At 36.4% G+C, this 18873-nt stretch overlaps 1 protein-coding gene across 1 annotated transcript in view; it reads left to right on the top strand.

The window, feature by feature from the left end:
* LOC129309530 (transcription initiation factor TFIID subunit 2) overlaps nt 1-18461 on the top strand; it is a 38110-nt gene extending 19649 nt beyond the window's left edge. The window contains 11 exon segments of the mRNA XM_054951135.1: nt 4322-4448; nt 4537-4593; nt 5903-5982; nt 6073-6115; nt 14316-14402; nt 15027-15116; nt 15346-15404; nt 15493-15583; nt 15663-15828; nt 15963-16140; nt 17016-18461. Coding sequence (XP_054807110.1) covers nt 4322-4448; nt 4537-4593; nt 5903-5982; nt 6073-6115; nt 14316-14402; nt 15027-15116; nt 15346-15404; nt 15493-15583; nt 15663-15828; nt 15963-16140; nt 17016-18195 — 2158 coding nt within the window. The 3' untranslated portion in view covers nt 18196-18461.
* Nucleotides 18462-18873: the final 412 nt, after the last annotated feature.

Here is an 18873-nt window from a genome sequence, read left to right as displayed (position 1 = left end):
GAACAAGCCTCTACCAAGAGTACCTTTCAAATATCTGAAAATCTTGTAAACTGTCTCCATATGGCTCTTCATTAGACAACTCATTTGTTGACTAGCTACACTGACAACGAAAGCCATATCTAGTCTTGTATGAGAAACATATATCAATTTTCCTATGAGTTTTTGATATCTCTCTTTGTCGGTTGCTTCTTCCTTTTCTTTAGCTTCCTCCTCCTCTTTACCTTCCTCCTCTGAGTTTTTCTTCTTTTTTGGTTTTCTTGACTTTAATAAGGAGAGAGTATAGTCATATGGACTTATTCTTTCAACTCTCCCTTTAAAAAGGCATTCTCTATCAAGTTGATGAAGAGGTCACTCTAGATTAGCTGTTATAGACAATGAGATTGATAGTGTTCAACTTTGCCACTGAAGCAAAGGTTTCTTCATAGTCTTGACCATATGTCTGGGTAAACCTTTTTGCAACCGAGTGTGTTTTCAACTTGTCAAGGGCACCATCAACCTTGTATTTTAGGGTGAATACCTGCTTACAACTTTTTGTTCTCTTTACTTTGGGTAATCAAACAAGTCCCCATGTCTCATTATTTTATAGAGCCCTCATCTCTTCTGTGATAGCGCTTCGCCATTCAAGGATACTTAGAGCTTCTTGTATAGCCTCACGTACCTTCACCTTATCAAGATTATTAACAAAAGGCCAATATTAAGAAGAAAGTGTATGGTAAGAAACAAACTTCTTTAGCAGATGGAAAGTATATGAGCGAGTTTGCTTCCTCAAAGCAATGGGAAGATCAAGATTAGTAGATCTATTTCTTCTATACCATATAGCTTTGAGTTTTTAGGAATTTCCCCAACTTCTATGTTACCATGAGTTTCTGTTTGTTCATACTCTCTTGGTGCTTTAGGTACAAGTTGTTCACTGTCTCTTGACTCTTTTTTTCAGTGTAAACATACAACTCTCCTTTTTGTGATTTTTTTTGCATCTCCTGCTTGCATGCATTCTTCAGGTTGTGGCATAGAAGATGGTGGTGTTGGTAAGGTAGGTGCAAGCAATGGTTTAAGAGTTAGTGGTGGCAATAATGGCTCATTTGGTGTAAACCATGGCTCAGGAAGCACCAATTCTCTATTAGATTCTTGTCTCCAAGTTTGAGATTCACCTATGTTCTCCCTTTGAATTGAAGGATTGGTTTAGAAAGGAGCATCTTCATGAAAGGAGACATCAAGGCTAACAAATGTGTGTTTTAAGATAAGATCAAAGCATCGGAATCCTCTCTAAGTAGCAAAATAGCCAAGAAAGATGCATTTGGCAGCTTGAGGGTCAAGTTTAGTACTTTGGTGGTTATGGACAAAGGCTGTGCAACCAAACACACAAAGTGGAAGATTGGTTTGAATGTAAGATGTGGAGAAAACACTTTGTAATTTATAAAGAGGGTTTTAAAGGATAAAATTCGACTGGGCATATGATTGATTAGGTAGGTTGCAGTCAAAATTGCATCCCCTTAATAAATTGCGGGCACATTGTAAGTAAACACGAGTGCTCTGACAACATCAAGGATATGATGATTTTTCCTTTCGGCAACCTCATTTTGTTAGGATGTATGGGCACAAGAACTGGCATGGACAATACTATGCATTTGGAAGAAAGCACTCAAGGATTGGTTAAAGTACTTAGTTCCATTGTCAGTATGTAAAACTTGGATGGTAATGTTGAATTGAGTTTTGATCATGTTGAAGAAAGTCATGAATGTGGATGCCGCCTCAAACTTGTTTATTAAAAGATGAACTCAATAGACATGAGTATGATGATCAATGAAGGAAATATGAATGGTTGTGAATGGTTTGGTAGGTGTGCATGGCGGCTCTAGGAAAGGAAGTTCTATGGTGTTTGGCAAGCTCACACACTTTACAATGAATATTATTAACATCTATGTTTGATCACAAGGTTGGGAACCAATGCTGAAGGTAAAAAAAATTAGGGTGACCTATCCTCTTATACCATAACATAAAATGATTGACTTTAGAGGTAGATGGAGGGTTACCAACAATCGGTGAGTTGCTCACTTGAGTGGTGATGTCGAAATAGTATAGCCCCTCATATTCCTTGACACTTTCGAATGTTGCTCCCTATAATATGTCCTGAAACACACTGGGAAGGGAAGAATTTAGCATAACAATGTGATTACTTGGTCAACTAATTGACGGAAAGTAAATTACAATTAAGTTTAGGCACATGGAGGACAAATTCCAACATTGTAGAGTCGGAAATATGAATACCCTCTTTAATTGCTACAAGTGCCAAAGAGCCATCTACAATCTTTACTTTAACATTCTCGACACGGGATGTAAGTGGTAAACAACTCATAACAACTAATCATATGGCCTGAAGGCTCCAATACTTGAGGACTTAGAAATCTAGACGAAAACTTCAAGTTGATGTCGAAAGAAGTCGTCAAAGCTTTATCAAGCATCTCATGCTCTCCCACGTGTCAATGAGAGCTCGCTAGAGCAGAATGCTTTGAGAACCACACGCGCCACCATTCGTGGTGGTTTTTTTGGGTTGGGCCTCAAATGGAGTCTCCTCTTGCTCATGGGGCTAGCGGTGAGAGTCAGTACTGCCTCCATCATTATGCATATGAATGCCCCTAAGTAGTAGAAAGGAGATATCATGCGATTCATAACCCAGAAACCTTAACACACTCTTTCATAACCTAAATGCTTTGATGCCATGTGAATTTCAGAGAGAAGAATATTTCTTATTTGTCTTAGTACTAAGATAATGTGGATTATATAGAGGAGGGGGAAATAATTACCAATAAAGTCTAATTAAAATGATTATACAATAAATATTTATTCCCATACCCACCATGGTGCAGCCACCCCATTGGCAGCACACCCTACTAGTAGCCTCAAATGATGTTGATGAGTCATCTTCATGGTTGGAGCTTGAAGAGTAAAGGCGGGGCTCAAAGGGAAAATGGCCAATGAGTCTTTCTAGGAGGAAGGCAACTAGAGTCTGATGCTCACCTGCTCTCACACACTTAGAACATGGGAGTTCTTCAAGGACTGTGCAGAAGCACATGATAGCATGTGAAACTGAGTTGCATTTTGTTGGAGAACAAGTCCATATAGCCAAACACCATGTTACATTTTTCCTCTCTGTTATTTTTGGTTTTATTAAATTTTTTATTTATTTGTTTATTGGATAAGGTTTTATCTGTTGATAGAATCTTTCAAATGTAACCTAGATTACACAGACGCCTTGAGGCAGCAAATAGTTTCAATGTCCATATAGGTTAGTCTTTGAAATAGACTACCAAGAGGTCTTGCCATGCCAAATAGGTCAGTCAAATAGTTGGCCCAAGATATGATGACATATTGATTGCAATAAAAATGTAAGATATGATGATGTTGAGATGAATTTGTGGTCATCCAAGAAAGCAAAAGATCTATAATTATTGTATACAACAAAAAGTTGGCATGGCATCTATGAAGGAGAAAATAGTGAAAAAATGATTAAGGTGGTTTGAACATAAGAAAAGAAAGCTGCAAGAGGAACTAAGAAAAAGAATTGAATTGTCTTTACCCTTGTGAAGATATCTAGAGGGAGATCAAAACGGGCATTCAAGGAAGTTATTGAATAAGATCTTTCGGTGAATGATATATTTGAAGAGGTAGTTGCTAATATTGCACAACAGAGTTGTGCAAGTCTTGTAACCAACCTCACTTTGTGGAATAGGGCTTATTATTTTTGCTGCTGCTAAAGTCCATCAAATCTCACCACACACATATGTATATGATGCTGAGGTTTTATCATATATAAGATCATATTAGTTTCTGGCCCCTCTCATTGGTCCTTGGTCCTTGGATCAAATCAATACGTTAAGCTAGCTGTGCTATCCTATTGGAAAATATATTTAATGGAAACCTGTGAATTCACTTACCACAGTGGTCGTCTGGCTGGTAGAAGAAAGAGTCAAGCAAGCTTGAACTTTTCAAGTAATGAAACAACTGAACGCAAAGTCTTCCTTCCAAGGTCATGGGATTCCATTCCTACCTGAACCATTTTCTTTATCTGTTTATATGCCCTTTTAATCATCTCATCTAGACCTAAATTGGGCTGCTGTCGCTAGAACTCTGTCCTTATCAATGAAGAATACAGTAGGGCCTAAATACATAAAATAAGCATTGTCAGCCTTTTTATAATTTAATCACACTTATTCTTTCATGTTTCTGGTTGTATTGGTTTCTCTGTTTCATTTTTTATATTTATCTTTTTTAGCATTATCAATTTATTGATTATTGATTCTAGGCAAGTTGATATCATTATTCAGATTAATCAATTAGAGAAGGACAAAGATGTTATTGCTCAGGCTCAAGCAATTGCAACCATTGAGGCATTACCCCAGATATCTTTTGCTGTTGTAACTGCCTTAAACAATTTTCTCACTGACTCCAAGGTTTGGCTGCTTTCTGCTTTGTTACTTTTTTTCAATGATTATTTTTTATCCTAATCTAGTATTTTGTTTTTTTCCTCCATAACTCAAGGCTTTTTGGAGAGTTCGGATTGAAGCTGCATTTGCATTGGCTAGTGCAGCATCTGAGGTATTTAAATGATTGATTACCTTTTGCAGCAAATGTTCTGAAATATCAAACAGTTGCAGTATGTGTAGTTGTAAGCAGGTTATGCATTAAACAGTCCATTCTTGTTTTATCCGCCTTTAAGTGGAAGTTCTGATGTCTTATTTGCTTTATCATATTAGGAGTCTGCTTACCATTAGAAACTAGCTTTTACTATCCTATGCAATGCACGAGAGCCAAAAACTATAATAAATTGTACATCGCAACTTTATTTTTATTTTTATTGATACTATATTAGTTGAGATATCATTACTTTATGACATAACAGAATGATTCCTAATACATAAAAATTCATCTCATCTATTCACAACCTCCATTACCAATAAAGAAAATGTTAATCCATTACTACAACTTCATGATATCAAGCATAAAAGGGATGACAATTAGAATGGATATTTAATATCTCATGAACCCAGATTCCTAAAGAACTCTTTGTAAACAACATTTATTGTTGTTCTTCTACAGTTCTACCAGTATTTTCATGATCATGCATCAAAATCTGTAGTTCATCCATGCTTCTTATCCTTGACAATGCCACATATCTTGCTTTTACTTCCCAATGCGATGCATGAGAATATTACACAAAAATGTTGATCAAATATGGTGATTAACTCTTATAGATAATCTGTTTAATTGCAATATTTGTTTGTTTTGTCACATTTCATGTAAGGAAATTGAAATTGTTAACCATCTATTTATGCTGTTATATTTTACAATTTTTTATTTTAAATGTAATGCCTTTATCTATCTTGTGCATATATTTTAAATTTCGTTATAATTCCTCCATTTTACAATTTTATGAACTTCACATCCTTATTATACTCATACAACTATTTTTATTTTTAATGCATCTTGCTTTTACTTTCTGCCCCAAGAGATTATAATTAATGTCTAATTAATTAAATTACTTGCAGCAAATGTTCTGAAATATCAAACAATTGTGTAGTTGCAAGCAGGTTATGCATTAAATAGTCCATTCTTGTTTTAACCGTCTTTAAGTGGAAGTTCTGATGTCTTATTTGCTTTATCATATTAGGAGTCCGCTTACTGTTAGATATGCACTTGAGATATGATGAATTGAACTCTAGTTTTGGCAAGTCTAGAGTAACTGAGAGATTAGTGACCGTAAGGTTCATGGATTATTAACTAAAATCAGAATCTGTAAACTATTTGACTCTGCTTCCTTCTACCAGATTAAAGACAAGAAAATGTTGATAATTTTTTTTCTTTCAAACATGACATGACAGAAAATTCTTTGTTTCTTATGTAGCAGGAAACTGATTGGGCTGGTCTACTCCATTTGGTGAAATTTTATAAGAGTCGGAGGTTTGATCCTGATATTGGACTCCCAAAGTAAGGCTTTTGAAATTCTGTTCTTACTTTCTCTCCGTTAACTTGAACAATATGAAGTGACAAGGGTTGGTTTTGTACTACTCTTGCCAGGCCAAATGACTTTCATGATTTTGCCGAGTACTTTGTTCTTGAGGTAATGCAAGGAGGTAGGATGTGTATTTAGGTGATGTGATTGAGTGCTTACGCTTGTTTGAACATTATTTAGCATGTTTTGATGGACCATAATATGCTGTCCTGTGGTATTATGAGAGAGGAAAACTGTATTTTTGATTCATGTATATTCTAATGTACAAATTGGTGCTATATATATTCATCAAGAGAGATAAAACCTAATAAATACTAACAAGGCCTAATGAATAATGGTAATAAATGCTAATTATTTACAATAATGATGTAATATTCCCACACTCCCCTCAAGGTAGATCATAGATGTTAATGATGTCCAACTTGTTTATATAACTTTCAAAGGCAGGCTTAGTCCCTTGATCAGCACACCCACAACTTGTAACTTTGTAGGTAGGTATGTCAAATATACAATGCCTTCAACTTTCTCTCTAAGAAAATGTCTATCACTTCAACATGTTTAGATCTTTCATGTTGTACAGGATTTAATGCCATGCTTACGGCAGCTTTGTTATCACAATACAACTTCATTGGTGGATCAATTCTTACCTGTATTTCGTCCATGACCTTTCTTATCCATAGTTCTTTTGTAATTCCTTGAGCTAATGCTCTCAATTCTAATTCAACACTGCTTCTAGATACAACTCTTTACTTTTGACTTCTCCAAGTCATCAAGTTTCCCCACACAAATGAGCAATAGCTGAAGGTGGATCTCCTATTTCCATAAGTTCTCCCCTAGTCTGCATCTATATAGATCTCAATTGTCTTTTGATCATGCCTCTTAAATAGCAATCCCTTACCAAGTGTGCCTTTAAGGTATCTAAGAATCCTGTATACAATTTCTAGGTGTTTCTTCATTGGATCATACATTTATTGACTCACTACACTAATAGCAAAAGAAATATTTGGCCTTATATGGGATATATAAATGAGGTTCCCAACCAATCTCTAATATTTGTCTTTATCAATTGTTTCTTTTTTTTTTCTTGTCTTCTTCTTCTTCAACCTTATCATTAGAGTTGTCTTCTTCTTCTGACTCCTCCTCACTGTTTTTCTCAGACTTATTCTTCTTCTTTCTCGAGACCACAATAGAAGTTTCCTCAAGTTTTCAACCTAACATACCAGTTTCCTTGAGAAGATCAAGTATATACTTCCTCTAAGATATATATATATATATATATGCTTCGTTTTGACCTTGCAACTTCCATCCCGAGAAAATATTTAAAGTTCCTGAGATCCTTGACTTCAAATTCCTTTCGAAGGACAATCTTTATCATTGCGATTTCCTCAACATGACCTCCTATAAGAATTATATCATCTATATACACAATAAGGATGTACTTCTTAGCTCCCTCAGCCTTAACAAACATTGTGTGATCTAATAATCCTTGTTTGTAGCTTTCTAACTTTAGAACCTTTGAGAATTTGTCAAACCATGCTCTAGATGATTGTTTCAAGTTATACAAGGATTTCTTCAGTTGGCATACTTTGTCACTGTTGCCTCTATCAAACTCCAAAGGTAGAGTCATATAAACTTCTTCCTTCAATCCTCCATTTAGAAAGGCATTCTTGATATCTAGCTGATGAATTGGCCATTCAAGGTTGGCTGCTACTAACAATAGAATCTGATAGTGTTTAGCTTTGTCACTGGCGCAAATGTCTCTTTGTAGTCTATACCATATGTCTGGGTGAAACCCCTTGCTAGTAACCGTGCCTTTAACTTGTCAAGTATGCTATCAACCTTGCACTTTTGGGTAAAAACTCACTTGCAATTAACCAATTTCTTACCTCTAGGTCTTTCAACAATCTCCCATGTTCCATTTTTCTCCAAAACTCTCATTTTCTTCGTAACTGCATTTCTCCATCCTGGGATTCCCAGTGCCTCTTGGATGTTGCTAGGAATAACAACTTTATCGAAATTAGTGATGAAGGCCTAATAACTAAGAAAGAGCACCTTGTGGGGTACATGCTTCTGAATCAGATGCAAAGCACAAGACTAAGGTTGTTTTTGGAAAGCAGTAGGTAGATCAAGATTAGCAAATTCACTTCCTTGTTTTGAATCATCTAGCTCATTGGATAGATCAGTCTTTAGTACTTCAGCTTCAAGAATTACCTCTGGTTTTGACTCTCTTGCTACCTCAAATACACGTTGCTCACTATCTTTTGATTTCTTCTTTCAAGTGTAAACCAACAACTCTCCCTTTTGTGTTCTTTCTACATCCCCCTCTATTTTCTTGTTTTTCTCAAACCTTAGCATGAGAGAAGAGGTTGGTGTAGGTAGGGTGATTGACGGAAAAAATTGGCAAGGGTGATGGTTTTGGTATAGGAAGTAATGGCTCAAGAAGTACATATTTTGTATTAGATTCTGGTTTCCAAGTCTGAAATTCACCTATACTCACCCCCTGAATTGAAGAATTGGAATAAAAAGGTGTTTCTTCATGCAATGTAACATCAAGGCTTACAAGGGTGAATTTAGAAACTGGATCAAAACATTTGTATCCTTTTTAAGTTGGAGAACAACCAAGAAAGATGTACTTGATAGCTTGAGGTTCAAGTTTATTGCTTTGGTGGATATAAATAAAGGCTGTGCAACCAAACATATGAAGTGGAAGTTTGGTTTCAATATGGGATATGGGAAAAACACTTTGCAATTTTTTTGAGAGGATTGAGGATGAGATTTGACTAGACATTTGGTTGATAAGATAAGTCATGATTAAAATGGCATCCCTCAAATAAAACTTTGGCACATTGCAAGTGAACATGAATGCCCTTGCAACTTCAAGGATATGTCTATTTTTCCTTTCTACAACCCCATTTTGTGGGGTGTGTGGGCAAAAGTACTTGTATGGACAATACCATGCATTTGGAGGAAATTACTCAAAGACTGGTTAAAGTACTCGATGCCATTATCGGTGTGTAGGACTTAGGTGTGTAAGACTTGTTTTTGAAAAGATAAACTCAACAAACACGAGTATGGCCATCAATGAAGGAAATAAATCATTTTGTTTGAGTACAGTTTGAAGTATGAGATAGTCCCCATAAGTCACTGTGAATGGTTGCGAAAGGTTTAGTGGTTGTGTATTTGGTTCTAGGAAAGAAAGTTCGATGGTGTTTGGCAAATTCACACCTCTCACACACTAGAATTCACTATGATTCAAGTTCAAGCATAAGGTTAGAAACAAATGTTGAAGGTAATAAAAATTAGGATGATCCATCCTCTTATGCCATAACATAAAATCATTAACTTTAGAGGTAGATACAAAATTACTAACAATAGGTGAGTTGCTCAGTCAAGTGATGACTTCTAAGTAATAGGGCCCCTTGTACTACTTGGCATTGCCAATTGTCGCACCAGATGATAGATCCTGAAACACACAATGTGACGTGAGAAATATAGCAAAACAATTTGAGTGCCTAGTCAATTGACTGATTGAAAGTAAATTGCAATTAAGTTTTGGCACATAGAGGACAGATCCTAAAACAATAGAATCTAATATATAGATAATCCCTTTTTCCACCACGGGTGCTAAAGAACCGTCTACAATTTTCACTTTTAACATTCCCAGCACGTGGGGTGTAAGTGGTGAACAATTGATGACTACTAGTCATATGGTTGAATGCCGCAGAATCCACAATTCACACCACTGCCCTTCAAATCATCTTTAAAGCCTAAAGAAAAGACCCCTTTTTGCAACTAATGCCATAGGTGTAGACCTGGAAAAAGTAGTCATGACATTGCATAGGAGTATCCATAGGACCACTCCTAGCACTTCAAATGTGGGAAAGACTCCATAATAGACTGAAACTAGAAGCCACAATCTAATATAACTCCAAACACCACAAAATGGGGCACTAACGACACCATACAGATTGAATGGTTCAAAAACAATGTAACCATACACCAAAGTTGCATGGGTCTGGCTAGAGAGAGTGCGTCGTCGCCGTTCGACAAGGTCGTGGCCTGAACAAAGTTACCACATGCTGCTAGAAGCTTTCTGACATAGTTTGCTGGGGTGGCGTGTGTGGGCTACATGCATTGCAGTTCACCATCACCGTCCTATGTTTCGCCATTTGGAGCCTCTTGAGCATGTCTAGGATGGCAGCAAGAGTCCAAATTTGCTTCACCATTATCCACACAAATGCCCTCACATATTGACTATGAAGTCTCATGGGAGCCATTCCCAAAAGAACCTAATTTTAATTTTGAGCCTGATGCTTTGAAACCACGTGGTCCTCTGATAAAGGAAAAATGTATCTCTCATTTATGTGTATTTTCATGTGCAAACTAGTTCTACACACACACACACACACATCAAGAGAGATAAAACCTAATAAATACTAATAAAGCCTAATGAATAAACAATACAACAACAACAACAACAAGCCTTTATCCCACTAGGTGGGGTCGGCTACATGGATTGCAAAACGCCATTGTGCTCTATCATTTATCAAGCTTTTAGGAATATTATTAATTAAGAGATCACGTTCAACAACTTCCAAGAGTGTTCTCTTAGGCCTTCCTCTACCTCTCTTAATCGGACTCAAAGTTATATGTTCCACTCTTCTCACTGGTGCCTCCCTTGGTCTTCTTTGTACATGCCCAAACCATCTCAACCGATTTTCTACCATTTTTTCCTCAATAGGTGCCACCCTCACTTTTTCGCGTATGTGCTCATTTCGAATTTTATCTTTACGTGTATGTCCGCACATCCATCGTAACATTCTCATCTCTGCTACTCCAACTTTATGCTCTTGCTGTCCCGTTAGAGCCCAGCATTCACTACTGTATAACATTGCCGGTCTGGTAGCAGTGCGATAAAACTTTCCTTTAAGTTTATTAGGCACCTTACGGTCACAAATAACTCCTTTAGCTTTTCTCCAATTAAACCACCTAGCTTGAATTCTATGTGAAATATCTCCACTGATTTCGCCATCATTTTGAATAATGGCTCCCAAATATCTAAACTTTTCCACTTGAGGTATAATTTGATCTCCCAATTTCACTTCCAAATTATTTTCGAATAGTCCTTTACCAAATTTATAATATAAATATTCCGTCTTACTTCTACTTAGACGAAAACCTTTCAACTCCAATATCCTCCTCCATAACTCAAGTTTGCAATTAGCCTCTTCTCTTGTCTCTGCTATAAGAACTATATCATCCGCGAAGAGCATACATTTCAGGATTTCTTCTTGAATATGTTCCGTTAAAACATTTAAAATCAAGTTGAACAAATAAGGACTCAGAGATGATCCTTGATGTAGTCCAATTTTTATAGGAAAATCCTTTGTTTGACCACTAGGCGTTCTTATACTAGTTTTTTACCCCCTCATACATATCTTGTATGGCTTTAATATAAGCAATCCGTACTCCCTTTTTTTCCAACGCTTTCCAAAGCACTTCTCTTGGTATACGGTCATAAGCTTTTTCCAAATCAATAAAAACCATGTGTAGATCTTTATCTTTACAACGATACTTTTCCATTAATCCCCTTAGTAGATAAATCGCCTCTGTAGTTGATCTACCTGGCATAAAACCAAATTGATTCTCAGAAATACTTGTCTCCAATCTCAACCTGTGCTCAATTACTTTCTCCCACAATTTCATTGTGTGGCTCATGAGTTTAATCCCTCTATAGTTAGTACAATTCTAAATATCTCCTTTATTTTTATAAATAGGAATTAATGTACTTCTCCTCCACTCATCAGGCATTTTCTTGGACCGTAAAATCACATTAAATAACTTAGTTAACCATCTCACCCCTTCTTCACCTAAACATTTCCACGCTTCGATAGATATACAATCAGGTCCGTTGGCTCTACCATTTGCCATTTTCTTAAGAGCTTCCTTTACCTCCTTATCACGTATTATTCGATAAAATGACAAATTTTGTTCTCCTTCACCAGTTACTAAATCCTCCAAGTTACTAGATGAATCCTCTCCATCATTGAAAAGTTTAGAAAAATAAGTCTCCCATCTATTTTTAATTTCATCATCTGTAACTAAAATTCTTCCCTCTTCATCCTTAATACACCTTACCTGTTCTAGATCTCTTGATTTTCTTTCCCTACTCTTGGCAGTCTTATAAATATTTTGCTCTCCTTCCTTCGTCTCAAGGTTCTTATAAAATTCTTCAAAAGCTTTAGAACGAGTTTCACCCACAGCTCTCTTAGTTTCCTTCTTAGCCATACGGTACCTCTCCCAATTTTTCTCATTGTTACACAAATGTATGGCTTTAAAACAATTCTTCTTATACTTGATTTTGTCCTGTACACTATTATTCCACCACCAAGACTCCTTATCTCTCGGACCAGAACCTTTCGATTCTCCCAAAACTACTTTTGCAACCTCCCGTATCTTTTTAGCCATATCCTCCCATATGATGTTAGCACTTCCCTGAGATTCCCAAATTCCTTTATCCAAAAGATTTCGCTTGAAAATATCTTGCTTCTCACCTTTTAATTGCCACCACCTAATCCTTGGTGTTACTACTTGTCGACGTTTTTGGATTTACTCATAATACACACATCAAGGACTAGGACCCTATGTTGTGTCGTTACAGCATCTCCGGGGATCACCTTACAATTTTTACAAAGTTTTCTATCTGTGTTCCTAACCAAAAGAAAATCAATCTGTGACCTTGAGGCTCCACTTTTGTAAGTGATGAGATGCTCATCTCTCTTCTTGAAACAAGTGTTGGCAATCTTAAAATCATACGCCAATGAGAAATCAAGAAGAGTTTGTCCTTCATTGTTTAGCTCTCCAAAACCAAAACCACCATGCACCCTCGCATACTTACCAGCTTCCCTCCCGACATGCCCATCAAAGTCTCCTCCAATAAAAATCTTTTCACTCTGTGGTATGTGTCGAATCAACCCCTCCAGATCCTCCCAAAATAATTCCTTAAGACTGGCTTCTGTCCCGACTTGCGGCGCATAAGCGCTAACAATATTAACAGTCTCACGTCCAATTATCATTTTTAAAGAAATAATTTTGTCTCCAATTTTGCTAACTTCTACAACGTTCTTCTTCCACTCCTTATCTATAATGATGCCTACTCCATTGCGTGCACTTACTTTTCCTGTATACCAAAGGTTGAAACCTTGAATATCCTTAGCTTCTTCTCCACGCCATTTTGTTTCTTGCAAGCAAAGGATATTGATTTTCCTTTGAATCATAACCCCTACAACCTCTACAGATTTACAATTTAATGTCCCAACATTCCAAGTACCAAATCTAATTTTGCTCTTATGGGCTAACTTCTTTAGCCGCGTGCATCCAGAATGATGCGGTAGCCCTTGCTCATTTAACACTACATCCGGGCGCTGATGCAGCGGCTCTAACTCACTTATCACTGTACTCGAGCTATGCAGCGCGTTACTTATGGGCAACGACCTAGCATTAACATTATAACGTCTATTGTCCATGTTCATGATAGATTCAGCAAATTTTAACATTGGCTGTTGATGGCCTAACACAACCCTAAGCGGAGTTTAATGAATAAACAATAATGACATAATATTCCCATATGTCCCAAGTCTATTAATTTTAACATAATATTGTGCTTTCATTCGGCTGAAAGTAGAATTGTTCCACTAGTAGTAGAGTTATCCACTCTATAGGCCATTGAAGCCATTGGCTTCTCTTAATGCGAATACTCCATTTCCACATAGGCATAGCTCATGCTTCGATGGGAGCTTGTGAAGTCCAAACATGTAACTTCATGAATTATTGGGTAGCTATGAGGGAGAGAGGTAAAGCTGACCTGATTAAAGTCAAGAAGGCATGGTTTTGTATATGTCAAGGATAGAATGCACAGATGCTGCTAATCATAAAATGCTTAGATGCACATGAGATAATCTAATTGTTGGATCATCAATGATGGGCTTAATCTTTAGAATATATACAATTAACCCAAGTTTATGATCGAAAGGTCATCATGGGGTGGAAAAGTGTTTTTTGGAACTGCTGGGGGAAAAATCTAAGTTGTTTTCCTCTGCTTCTAATTTAATGATTTGAAATTTGCAATTGGATATTGAATGCCCCTCTGTTTACAATTGGCTTAGAGCTGACATCCTCGACCTTTGATGTGCCCTTGATAAATTTGATATATCTGAATGGCATGGATACTCACTGTTTGATCCTAAACTCTTCTATATGTTTTGATTAAATATCTGACCCTTCTATTTTGTTGATTTGAATCTTTTAGGCTATCCCACATGCCGTAGCTATGGTCAGAACTGCTGACAGGAAAAGCCCAAGAGAGGCTGTGGACTTCGTTTTACAACTATTGAAGGTTATTGTTTATTTAATTTTCCCCTATGACGATATCTGCAATAACAGCCATGAAACAATAGAAAATAATCAATTTATGATGCATTATATGTGTTAGTTTATAACATTAGTATGAGGGCCTAGATTAGAGTATATCTTGTTTTAAATATATTGAACTGAAATAACTTTTTATTGCTCCTCAAACTAATGAATGGTAATGGGCTTTAAGTTTTTTTTTTTCCCTTGGCATTTATCTGAGTTGGATATTTTATCTATGATGAATATATGTTAAAATACCTTAATTTTAATTTTTGATATGTTCATGACTGCAGCATAGATTTGAAATTCAATGGGAATGAACGGAGTTTTGACACCATGCGTCATTTATGGCTGCTTCTTATTGCCATATATATGACAAACCACTGTAGTTATACTTTATTATGAGGCCACTTTTCTTCTCTGGATTTTTTCTTAAATTTTTTGGACTGCATTTCGACTGAGAAATTTCCTTCCTTGTTTATTTTGTTTCGTTGATTTGCTGGTATTGCAGTGAGGTTTCTATTATTTGAGAAATTGCCCCTTGACTTATTTACTATAGGGTGTTGCCAACTTTCCTTGTATTTTATTTTTATCTTATTTGTGGCAGTACAATGACAACAATGGAAACCCCTACTCAGATGTCTTCTGGCTTGCTCAATTGGTCCAGTCAGTTGGTGAACTTGAGTTCGGGCAGCAGGTGGATGGATTTGATTTTTTTATTGATTATAATCGCTAGACTGCTGTTGCAACCTTCTACTAGATAATATACTGTTATGATTTCGCCTTTTGTCTCTTGTCTAGTTAGTTTAAAGCATAATTGTCAAAGTTGTGTCATTTACTTTCAAATCTTATGATTCACAATGTATCATATAGCCATTAACTGCCAACCTTATTGGCCATATTTCTGACTCTAAAACTAATGACAGAGTATTCTCCTTTTATCATCACTCCTGAAGCACATTGACCGGCTCTTACAATTTGACAGGTCAACAAACACATTACCTACAAAGTTGTGTATTTCATCAAATTTATTTGTAATGGTTACTTACTTCAATAGAAATGACTTGTACTAGACTCATGCCAAGCTACAATGGAGTCTTGACTATCAGTTGTATCAGAACCTTGACACAAATTGCATTGAAGCTTTCAGGATTCATTCCCCTTGTAAGTTTATCCTTATTTTTCATTAAACTGCTCATTGAAGCTGTGCATGGTCATAAATAATCCTCGAGATTTACCACAGGATCGTGTCTATGAACTTATAAAACCTTTTCGGGACTTAAAAGCAATTTGGCAAGTTCGTATTGAAGCAAGCAGAGCACTCCTTGATCTTGAATTCCATTCCAAGGGAACTGATGCAGTATTACTATTATTTATCAAATATGTGGAAGAGGAGCTTTCCCTAAGAGGTTGTGCATCCTTTGTGACCAAGATTCTATTCTTCTAAAAGAATTATTCTTCCTATGTTCCTTGATGGTTTTTCCTTCATTTTCATTTTCTCCCCTTGATCATATATCTACAAATTTACATTCCTTGATTTCAGGGCAGGTAAAACTGGCCATTCATGTTATGCGGTTATGTCAGATGAGAATTGATTCCAATGAAGAAATTTCAAGCCAAACATTTGTGGCTTTGCTTTGTTTGCTTGAAGGTCGTGTATCATTCAATAATGTGCTTCTCCGTCACCATTTGTTCTGCATATTACAAATACTTGCGGGAAGGTAGGCATATGTTTAATGCGTAGTCCTTGAAGAAAAAGTTAATAAAATACATAGATAAATGAAATTGACTTGGTTATCTGGTTAATCTTTTGTATGGATGTTGCATGTATCTGCTTATGACAAGATTGATGGTCTAGAGATTTTGAGTGATTTCTTGCCCATTCGGAGGGGAACTTTTTTTTTTTTTTTTTTGGTTTCTTCATATTTTCTGTCTTTTAATATAGGCCCCCCAATATTTTTCAAGCTTCTATGGCTATCTATTTTTGTGATTTTTGTAATTAATTAAATTAATATAATTTGAATGTCATAGAAATTTGTGTGAGCTGTTGCCTGTAAGTAATTCTTATTGATTATTTTATATAAGTGGAATGCCGTTTTTGTTCAACATGTTTCAAATGCTCTGGTATATGGACTTTAGCTGATCCTTAGTTCCTCGTAGGCTCTTTTGGTGCAGTGCTTGTGGAGCCTTTGCCTGTCTTCCTCCTCATCTTGTTAAATGATATATATTTGATTTTGCTTTTAGCCTAGACTAATTAGACCATTTTACCTTCCTAAAATTCAATTACGCATATAGTTTGGTAGTTTGCACTTTCCTTTTTTGGGTATTTGAAAGTTATATTTTTTATAGGAAATCAAACCTAATATGTAATCCTGTTTTTATATTTCATTTCAGTGTAATTGATGAAGTGAACTTGAATGGAGCGTCCTGTGTTAATATGATTTGGTTAATGTCTGCATTTTGTTGATGATTTCTGATCTTGTATCTATAGTTCCTTTTTTTCCTGGTCAAGAATATGTAGTTTCTTTTGTTCGTATATTTTGGGGAAAAAAGAAAGCGAACTAATTATCAATGTAATCTGTGCTTGTAACTTTAGACCACCAACTCTACATGGAGTACCCAGAGAAAATAAAACGTTGCAAATGAGTCTTGTGGAAAATTGCAGCGATGAGAGAAACATAATTGTTCTTGAGCCAGAAAGTAAACCTCCTGAACTGCCTTGCTCTACCCAAAACCTAACAGAAGATTGGGGCATGGGAGACGCTTTCAAGGACATACTTGAAGAGGCTCCTGGGAATACAGCCCCTGAACCTCCAAAAGATGTGCATGTCAAAACTCCAAAGGAATCACCCATTGAGGCTCCGAAAGAAGAGCATCCAGAACTGCTGCAGGAAGCGCCAACTGAAGCTCCCAATGAAGTTCCTAAGGAAGTTGATGTTGCCTCAATTGGCCAAGAGCGGAAAAAGCCAGTTGTTAAAATCAGGGTCAAACAATCTTCTGCCGCCAGTAGGGCTGATACAGATAATCAAATGGTTGAACGATCATTAGGTGGCCGAAATGAAATTGATCGTGCAGTTAGCAGTTCAGTTTCTGTAGATGCACCCCCAAGGAATTTTGGAGAGACTCCGAGTAATCACAATGTTGAGGAAGTTAATTCTTGGCACGATCATGGTTCACGCTTGACTGCCAGCATTGGTAGTGCCAAATTCTTGAGTGATGGTGATGAACTGGTCAAAGAACTCCAATGTACTGCTGACTCAAGTGTTGTTTTTTCACCTCGGCATTTGGATCCCTCATCATCTAGCATTATCCAGGACAACAATATTGATGCTGATGCTCGGCGATTTGTCAGCCTCCGAACTCTCTCAGTTGGGAGACCTGATTTTCATGCAGACTCATTGGCTGGAAATGTTTCTTTGCATGGGAAAGAAAAGAAGAAAGGCAAAGAAAAAAGACGGAAGCGAGAAGAACATAAAGGGCACAATGATGATCCAGAATATTTGGAAAGAAAACGATTGAAGAAAGAGAAAAAGCGCAAGGAAAAAGAGATGGCAAAACTGCTGGGTCATGAAGCGAACAAATCTTTGGTTGAATTTTCTAGTAAGAAAGAACCACCTGAGACTGAATTTGCTACACAAGAACTGAAAGCGATTGAACCTAGTGTATCTAAAGCAGAAGTCAGAAGGGTTGATACAAAGCCGGAAGCATCAGAAGGTACTTCTGCTGCACCAAAATTTCGAATCAAAATTAAAAATCGAGTTCTTAGTAAGTCGTAGAAAATTCAAATTGCCTATGTATTCAATAGGAAATATTAGAATGAAAGTCAAAAGTTCCCTTATATTTTTTGGGTTATAATTATTGTCACATCCGGCGTGGTAGGTGAAGAGACAACACGGATACAGGTACTAATTGTTGATTCTATGAGCTTTACTTGTTGATTGTCCTTTCACCTAGTTGTATTATGTAGATATAATATGATTGCAAAACATCATCATAGTATTCAAACTTCAATCAATGGATAGGATCTTGTTTTTCCAGTGTACCTTTATCCTGTTTCTGTATAGTTAGGACATGTTCACGATTGAGTTAGTTATTATGTATAATGTTAATGTGTATTGTTCTCTCGAATGGCTTGGATATAATATCAAAGTGGTTATTAAATTCCTAGGTGACAAATACTTCTCCTTTCACTTTGGGTCCAACGCTACTAGATTTATTACAAATTTACCATGTTCTGCAGATGTTTTCTGAATATTAATTGAACTCTTGATTAAAAGATTAGACTACTTACAAGTTTTTCTATCTGCTTCTTTAGGGTTCTCTCCTTTGTTATTTTTGGGCCAAGTTTCTTGAGGTTCATAAAGCATGTTGCCCTCCCTTGCTTGTCATGCCGGTATTAGTAAGTTCAAAAAACTAGTTCTAATTAAATTAAGAGTTAAGAGTTATTTTTATCT

The sequence above is a fragment of the Prosopis cineraria genome, unplaced genomic scaffold, assembly GCF_029017545.1.
Source record: "Prosopis cineraria cultivar Desert tree isolate PC_DT_omini unplaced genomic scaffold, ASM2901754v1 PC4, whole genome shotgun sequence".
NCBI lineage: Eukaryota > Viridiplantae > Streptophyta > Magnoliopsida > Fabales > Fabaceae > Prosopis > Prosopis cineraria.
Note: the sequence above shows the minus strand (reverse complement) of the source record. Positions and strands in the feature narration are given on the sequence as shown.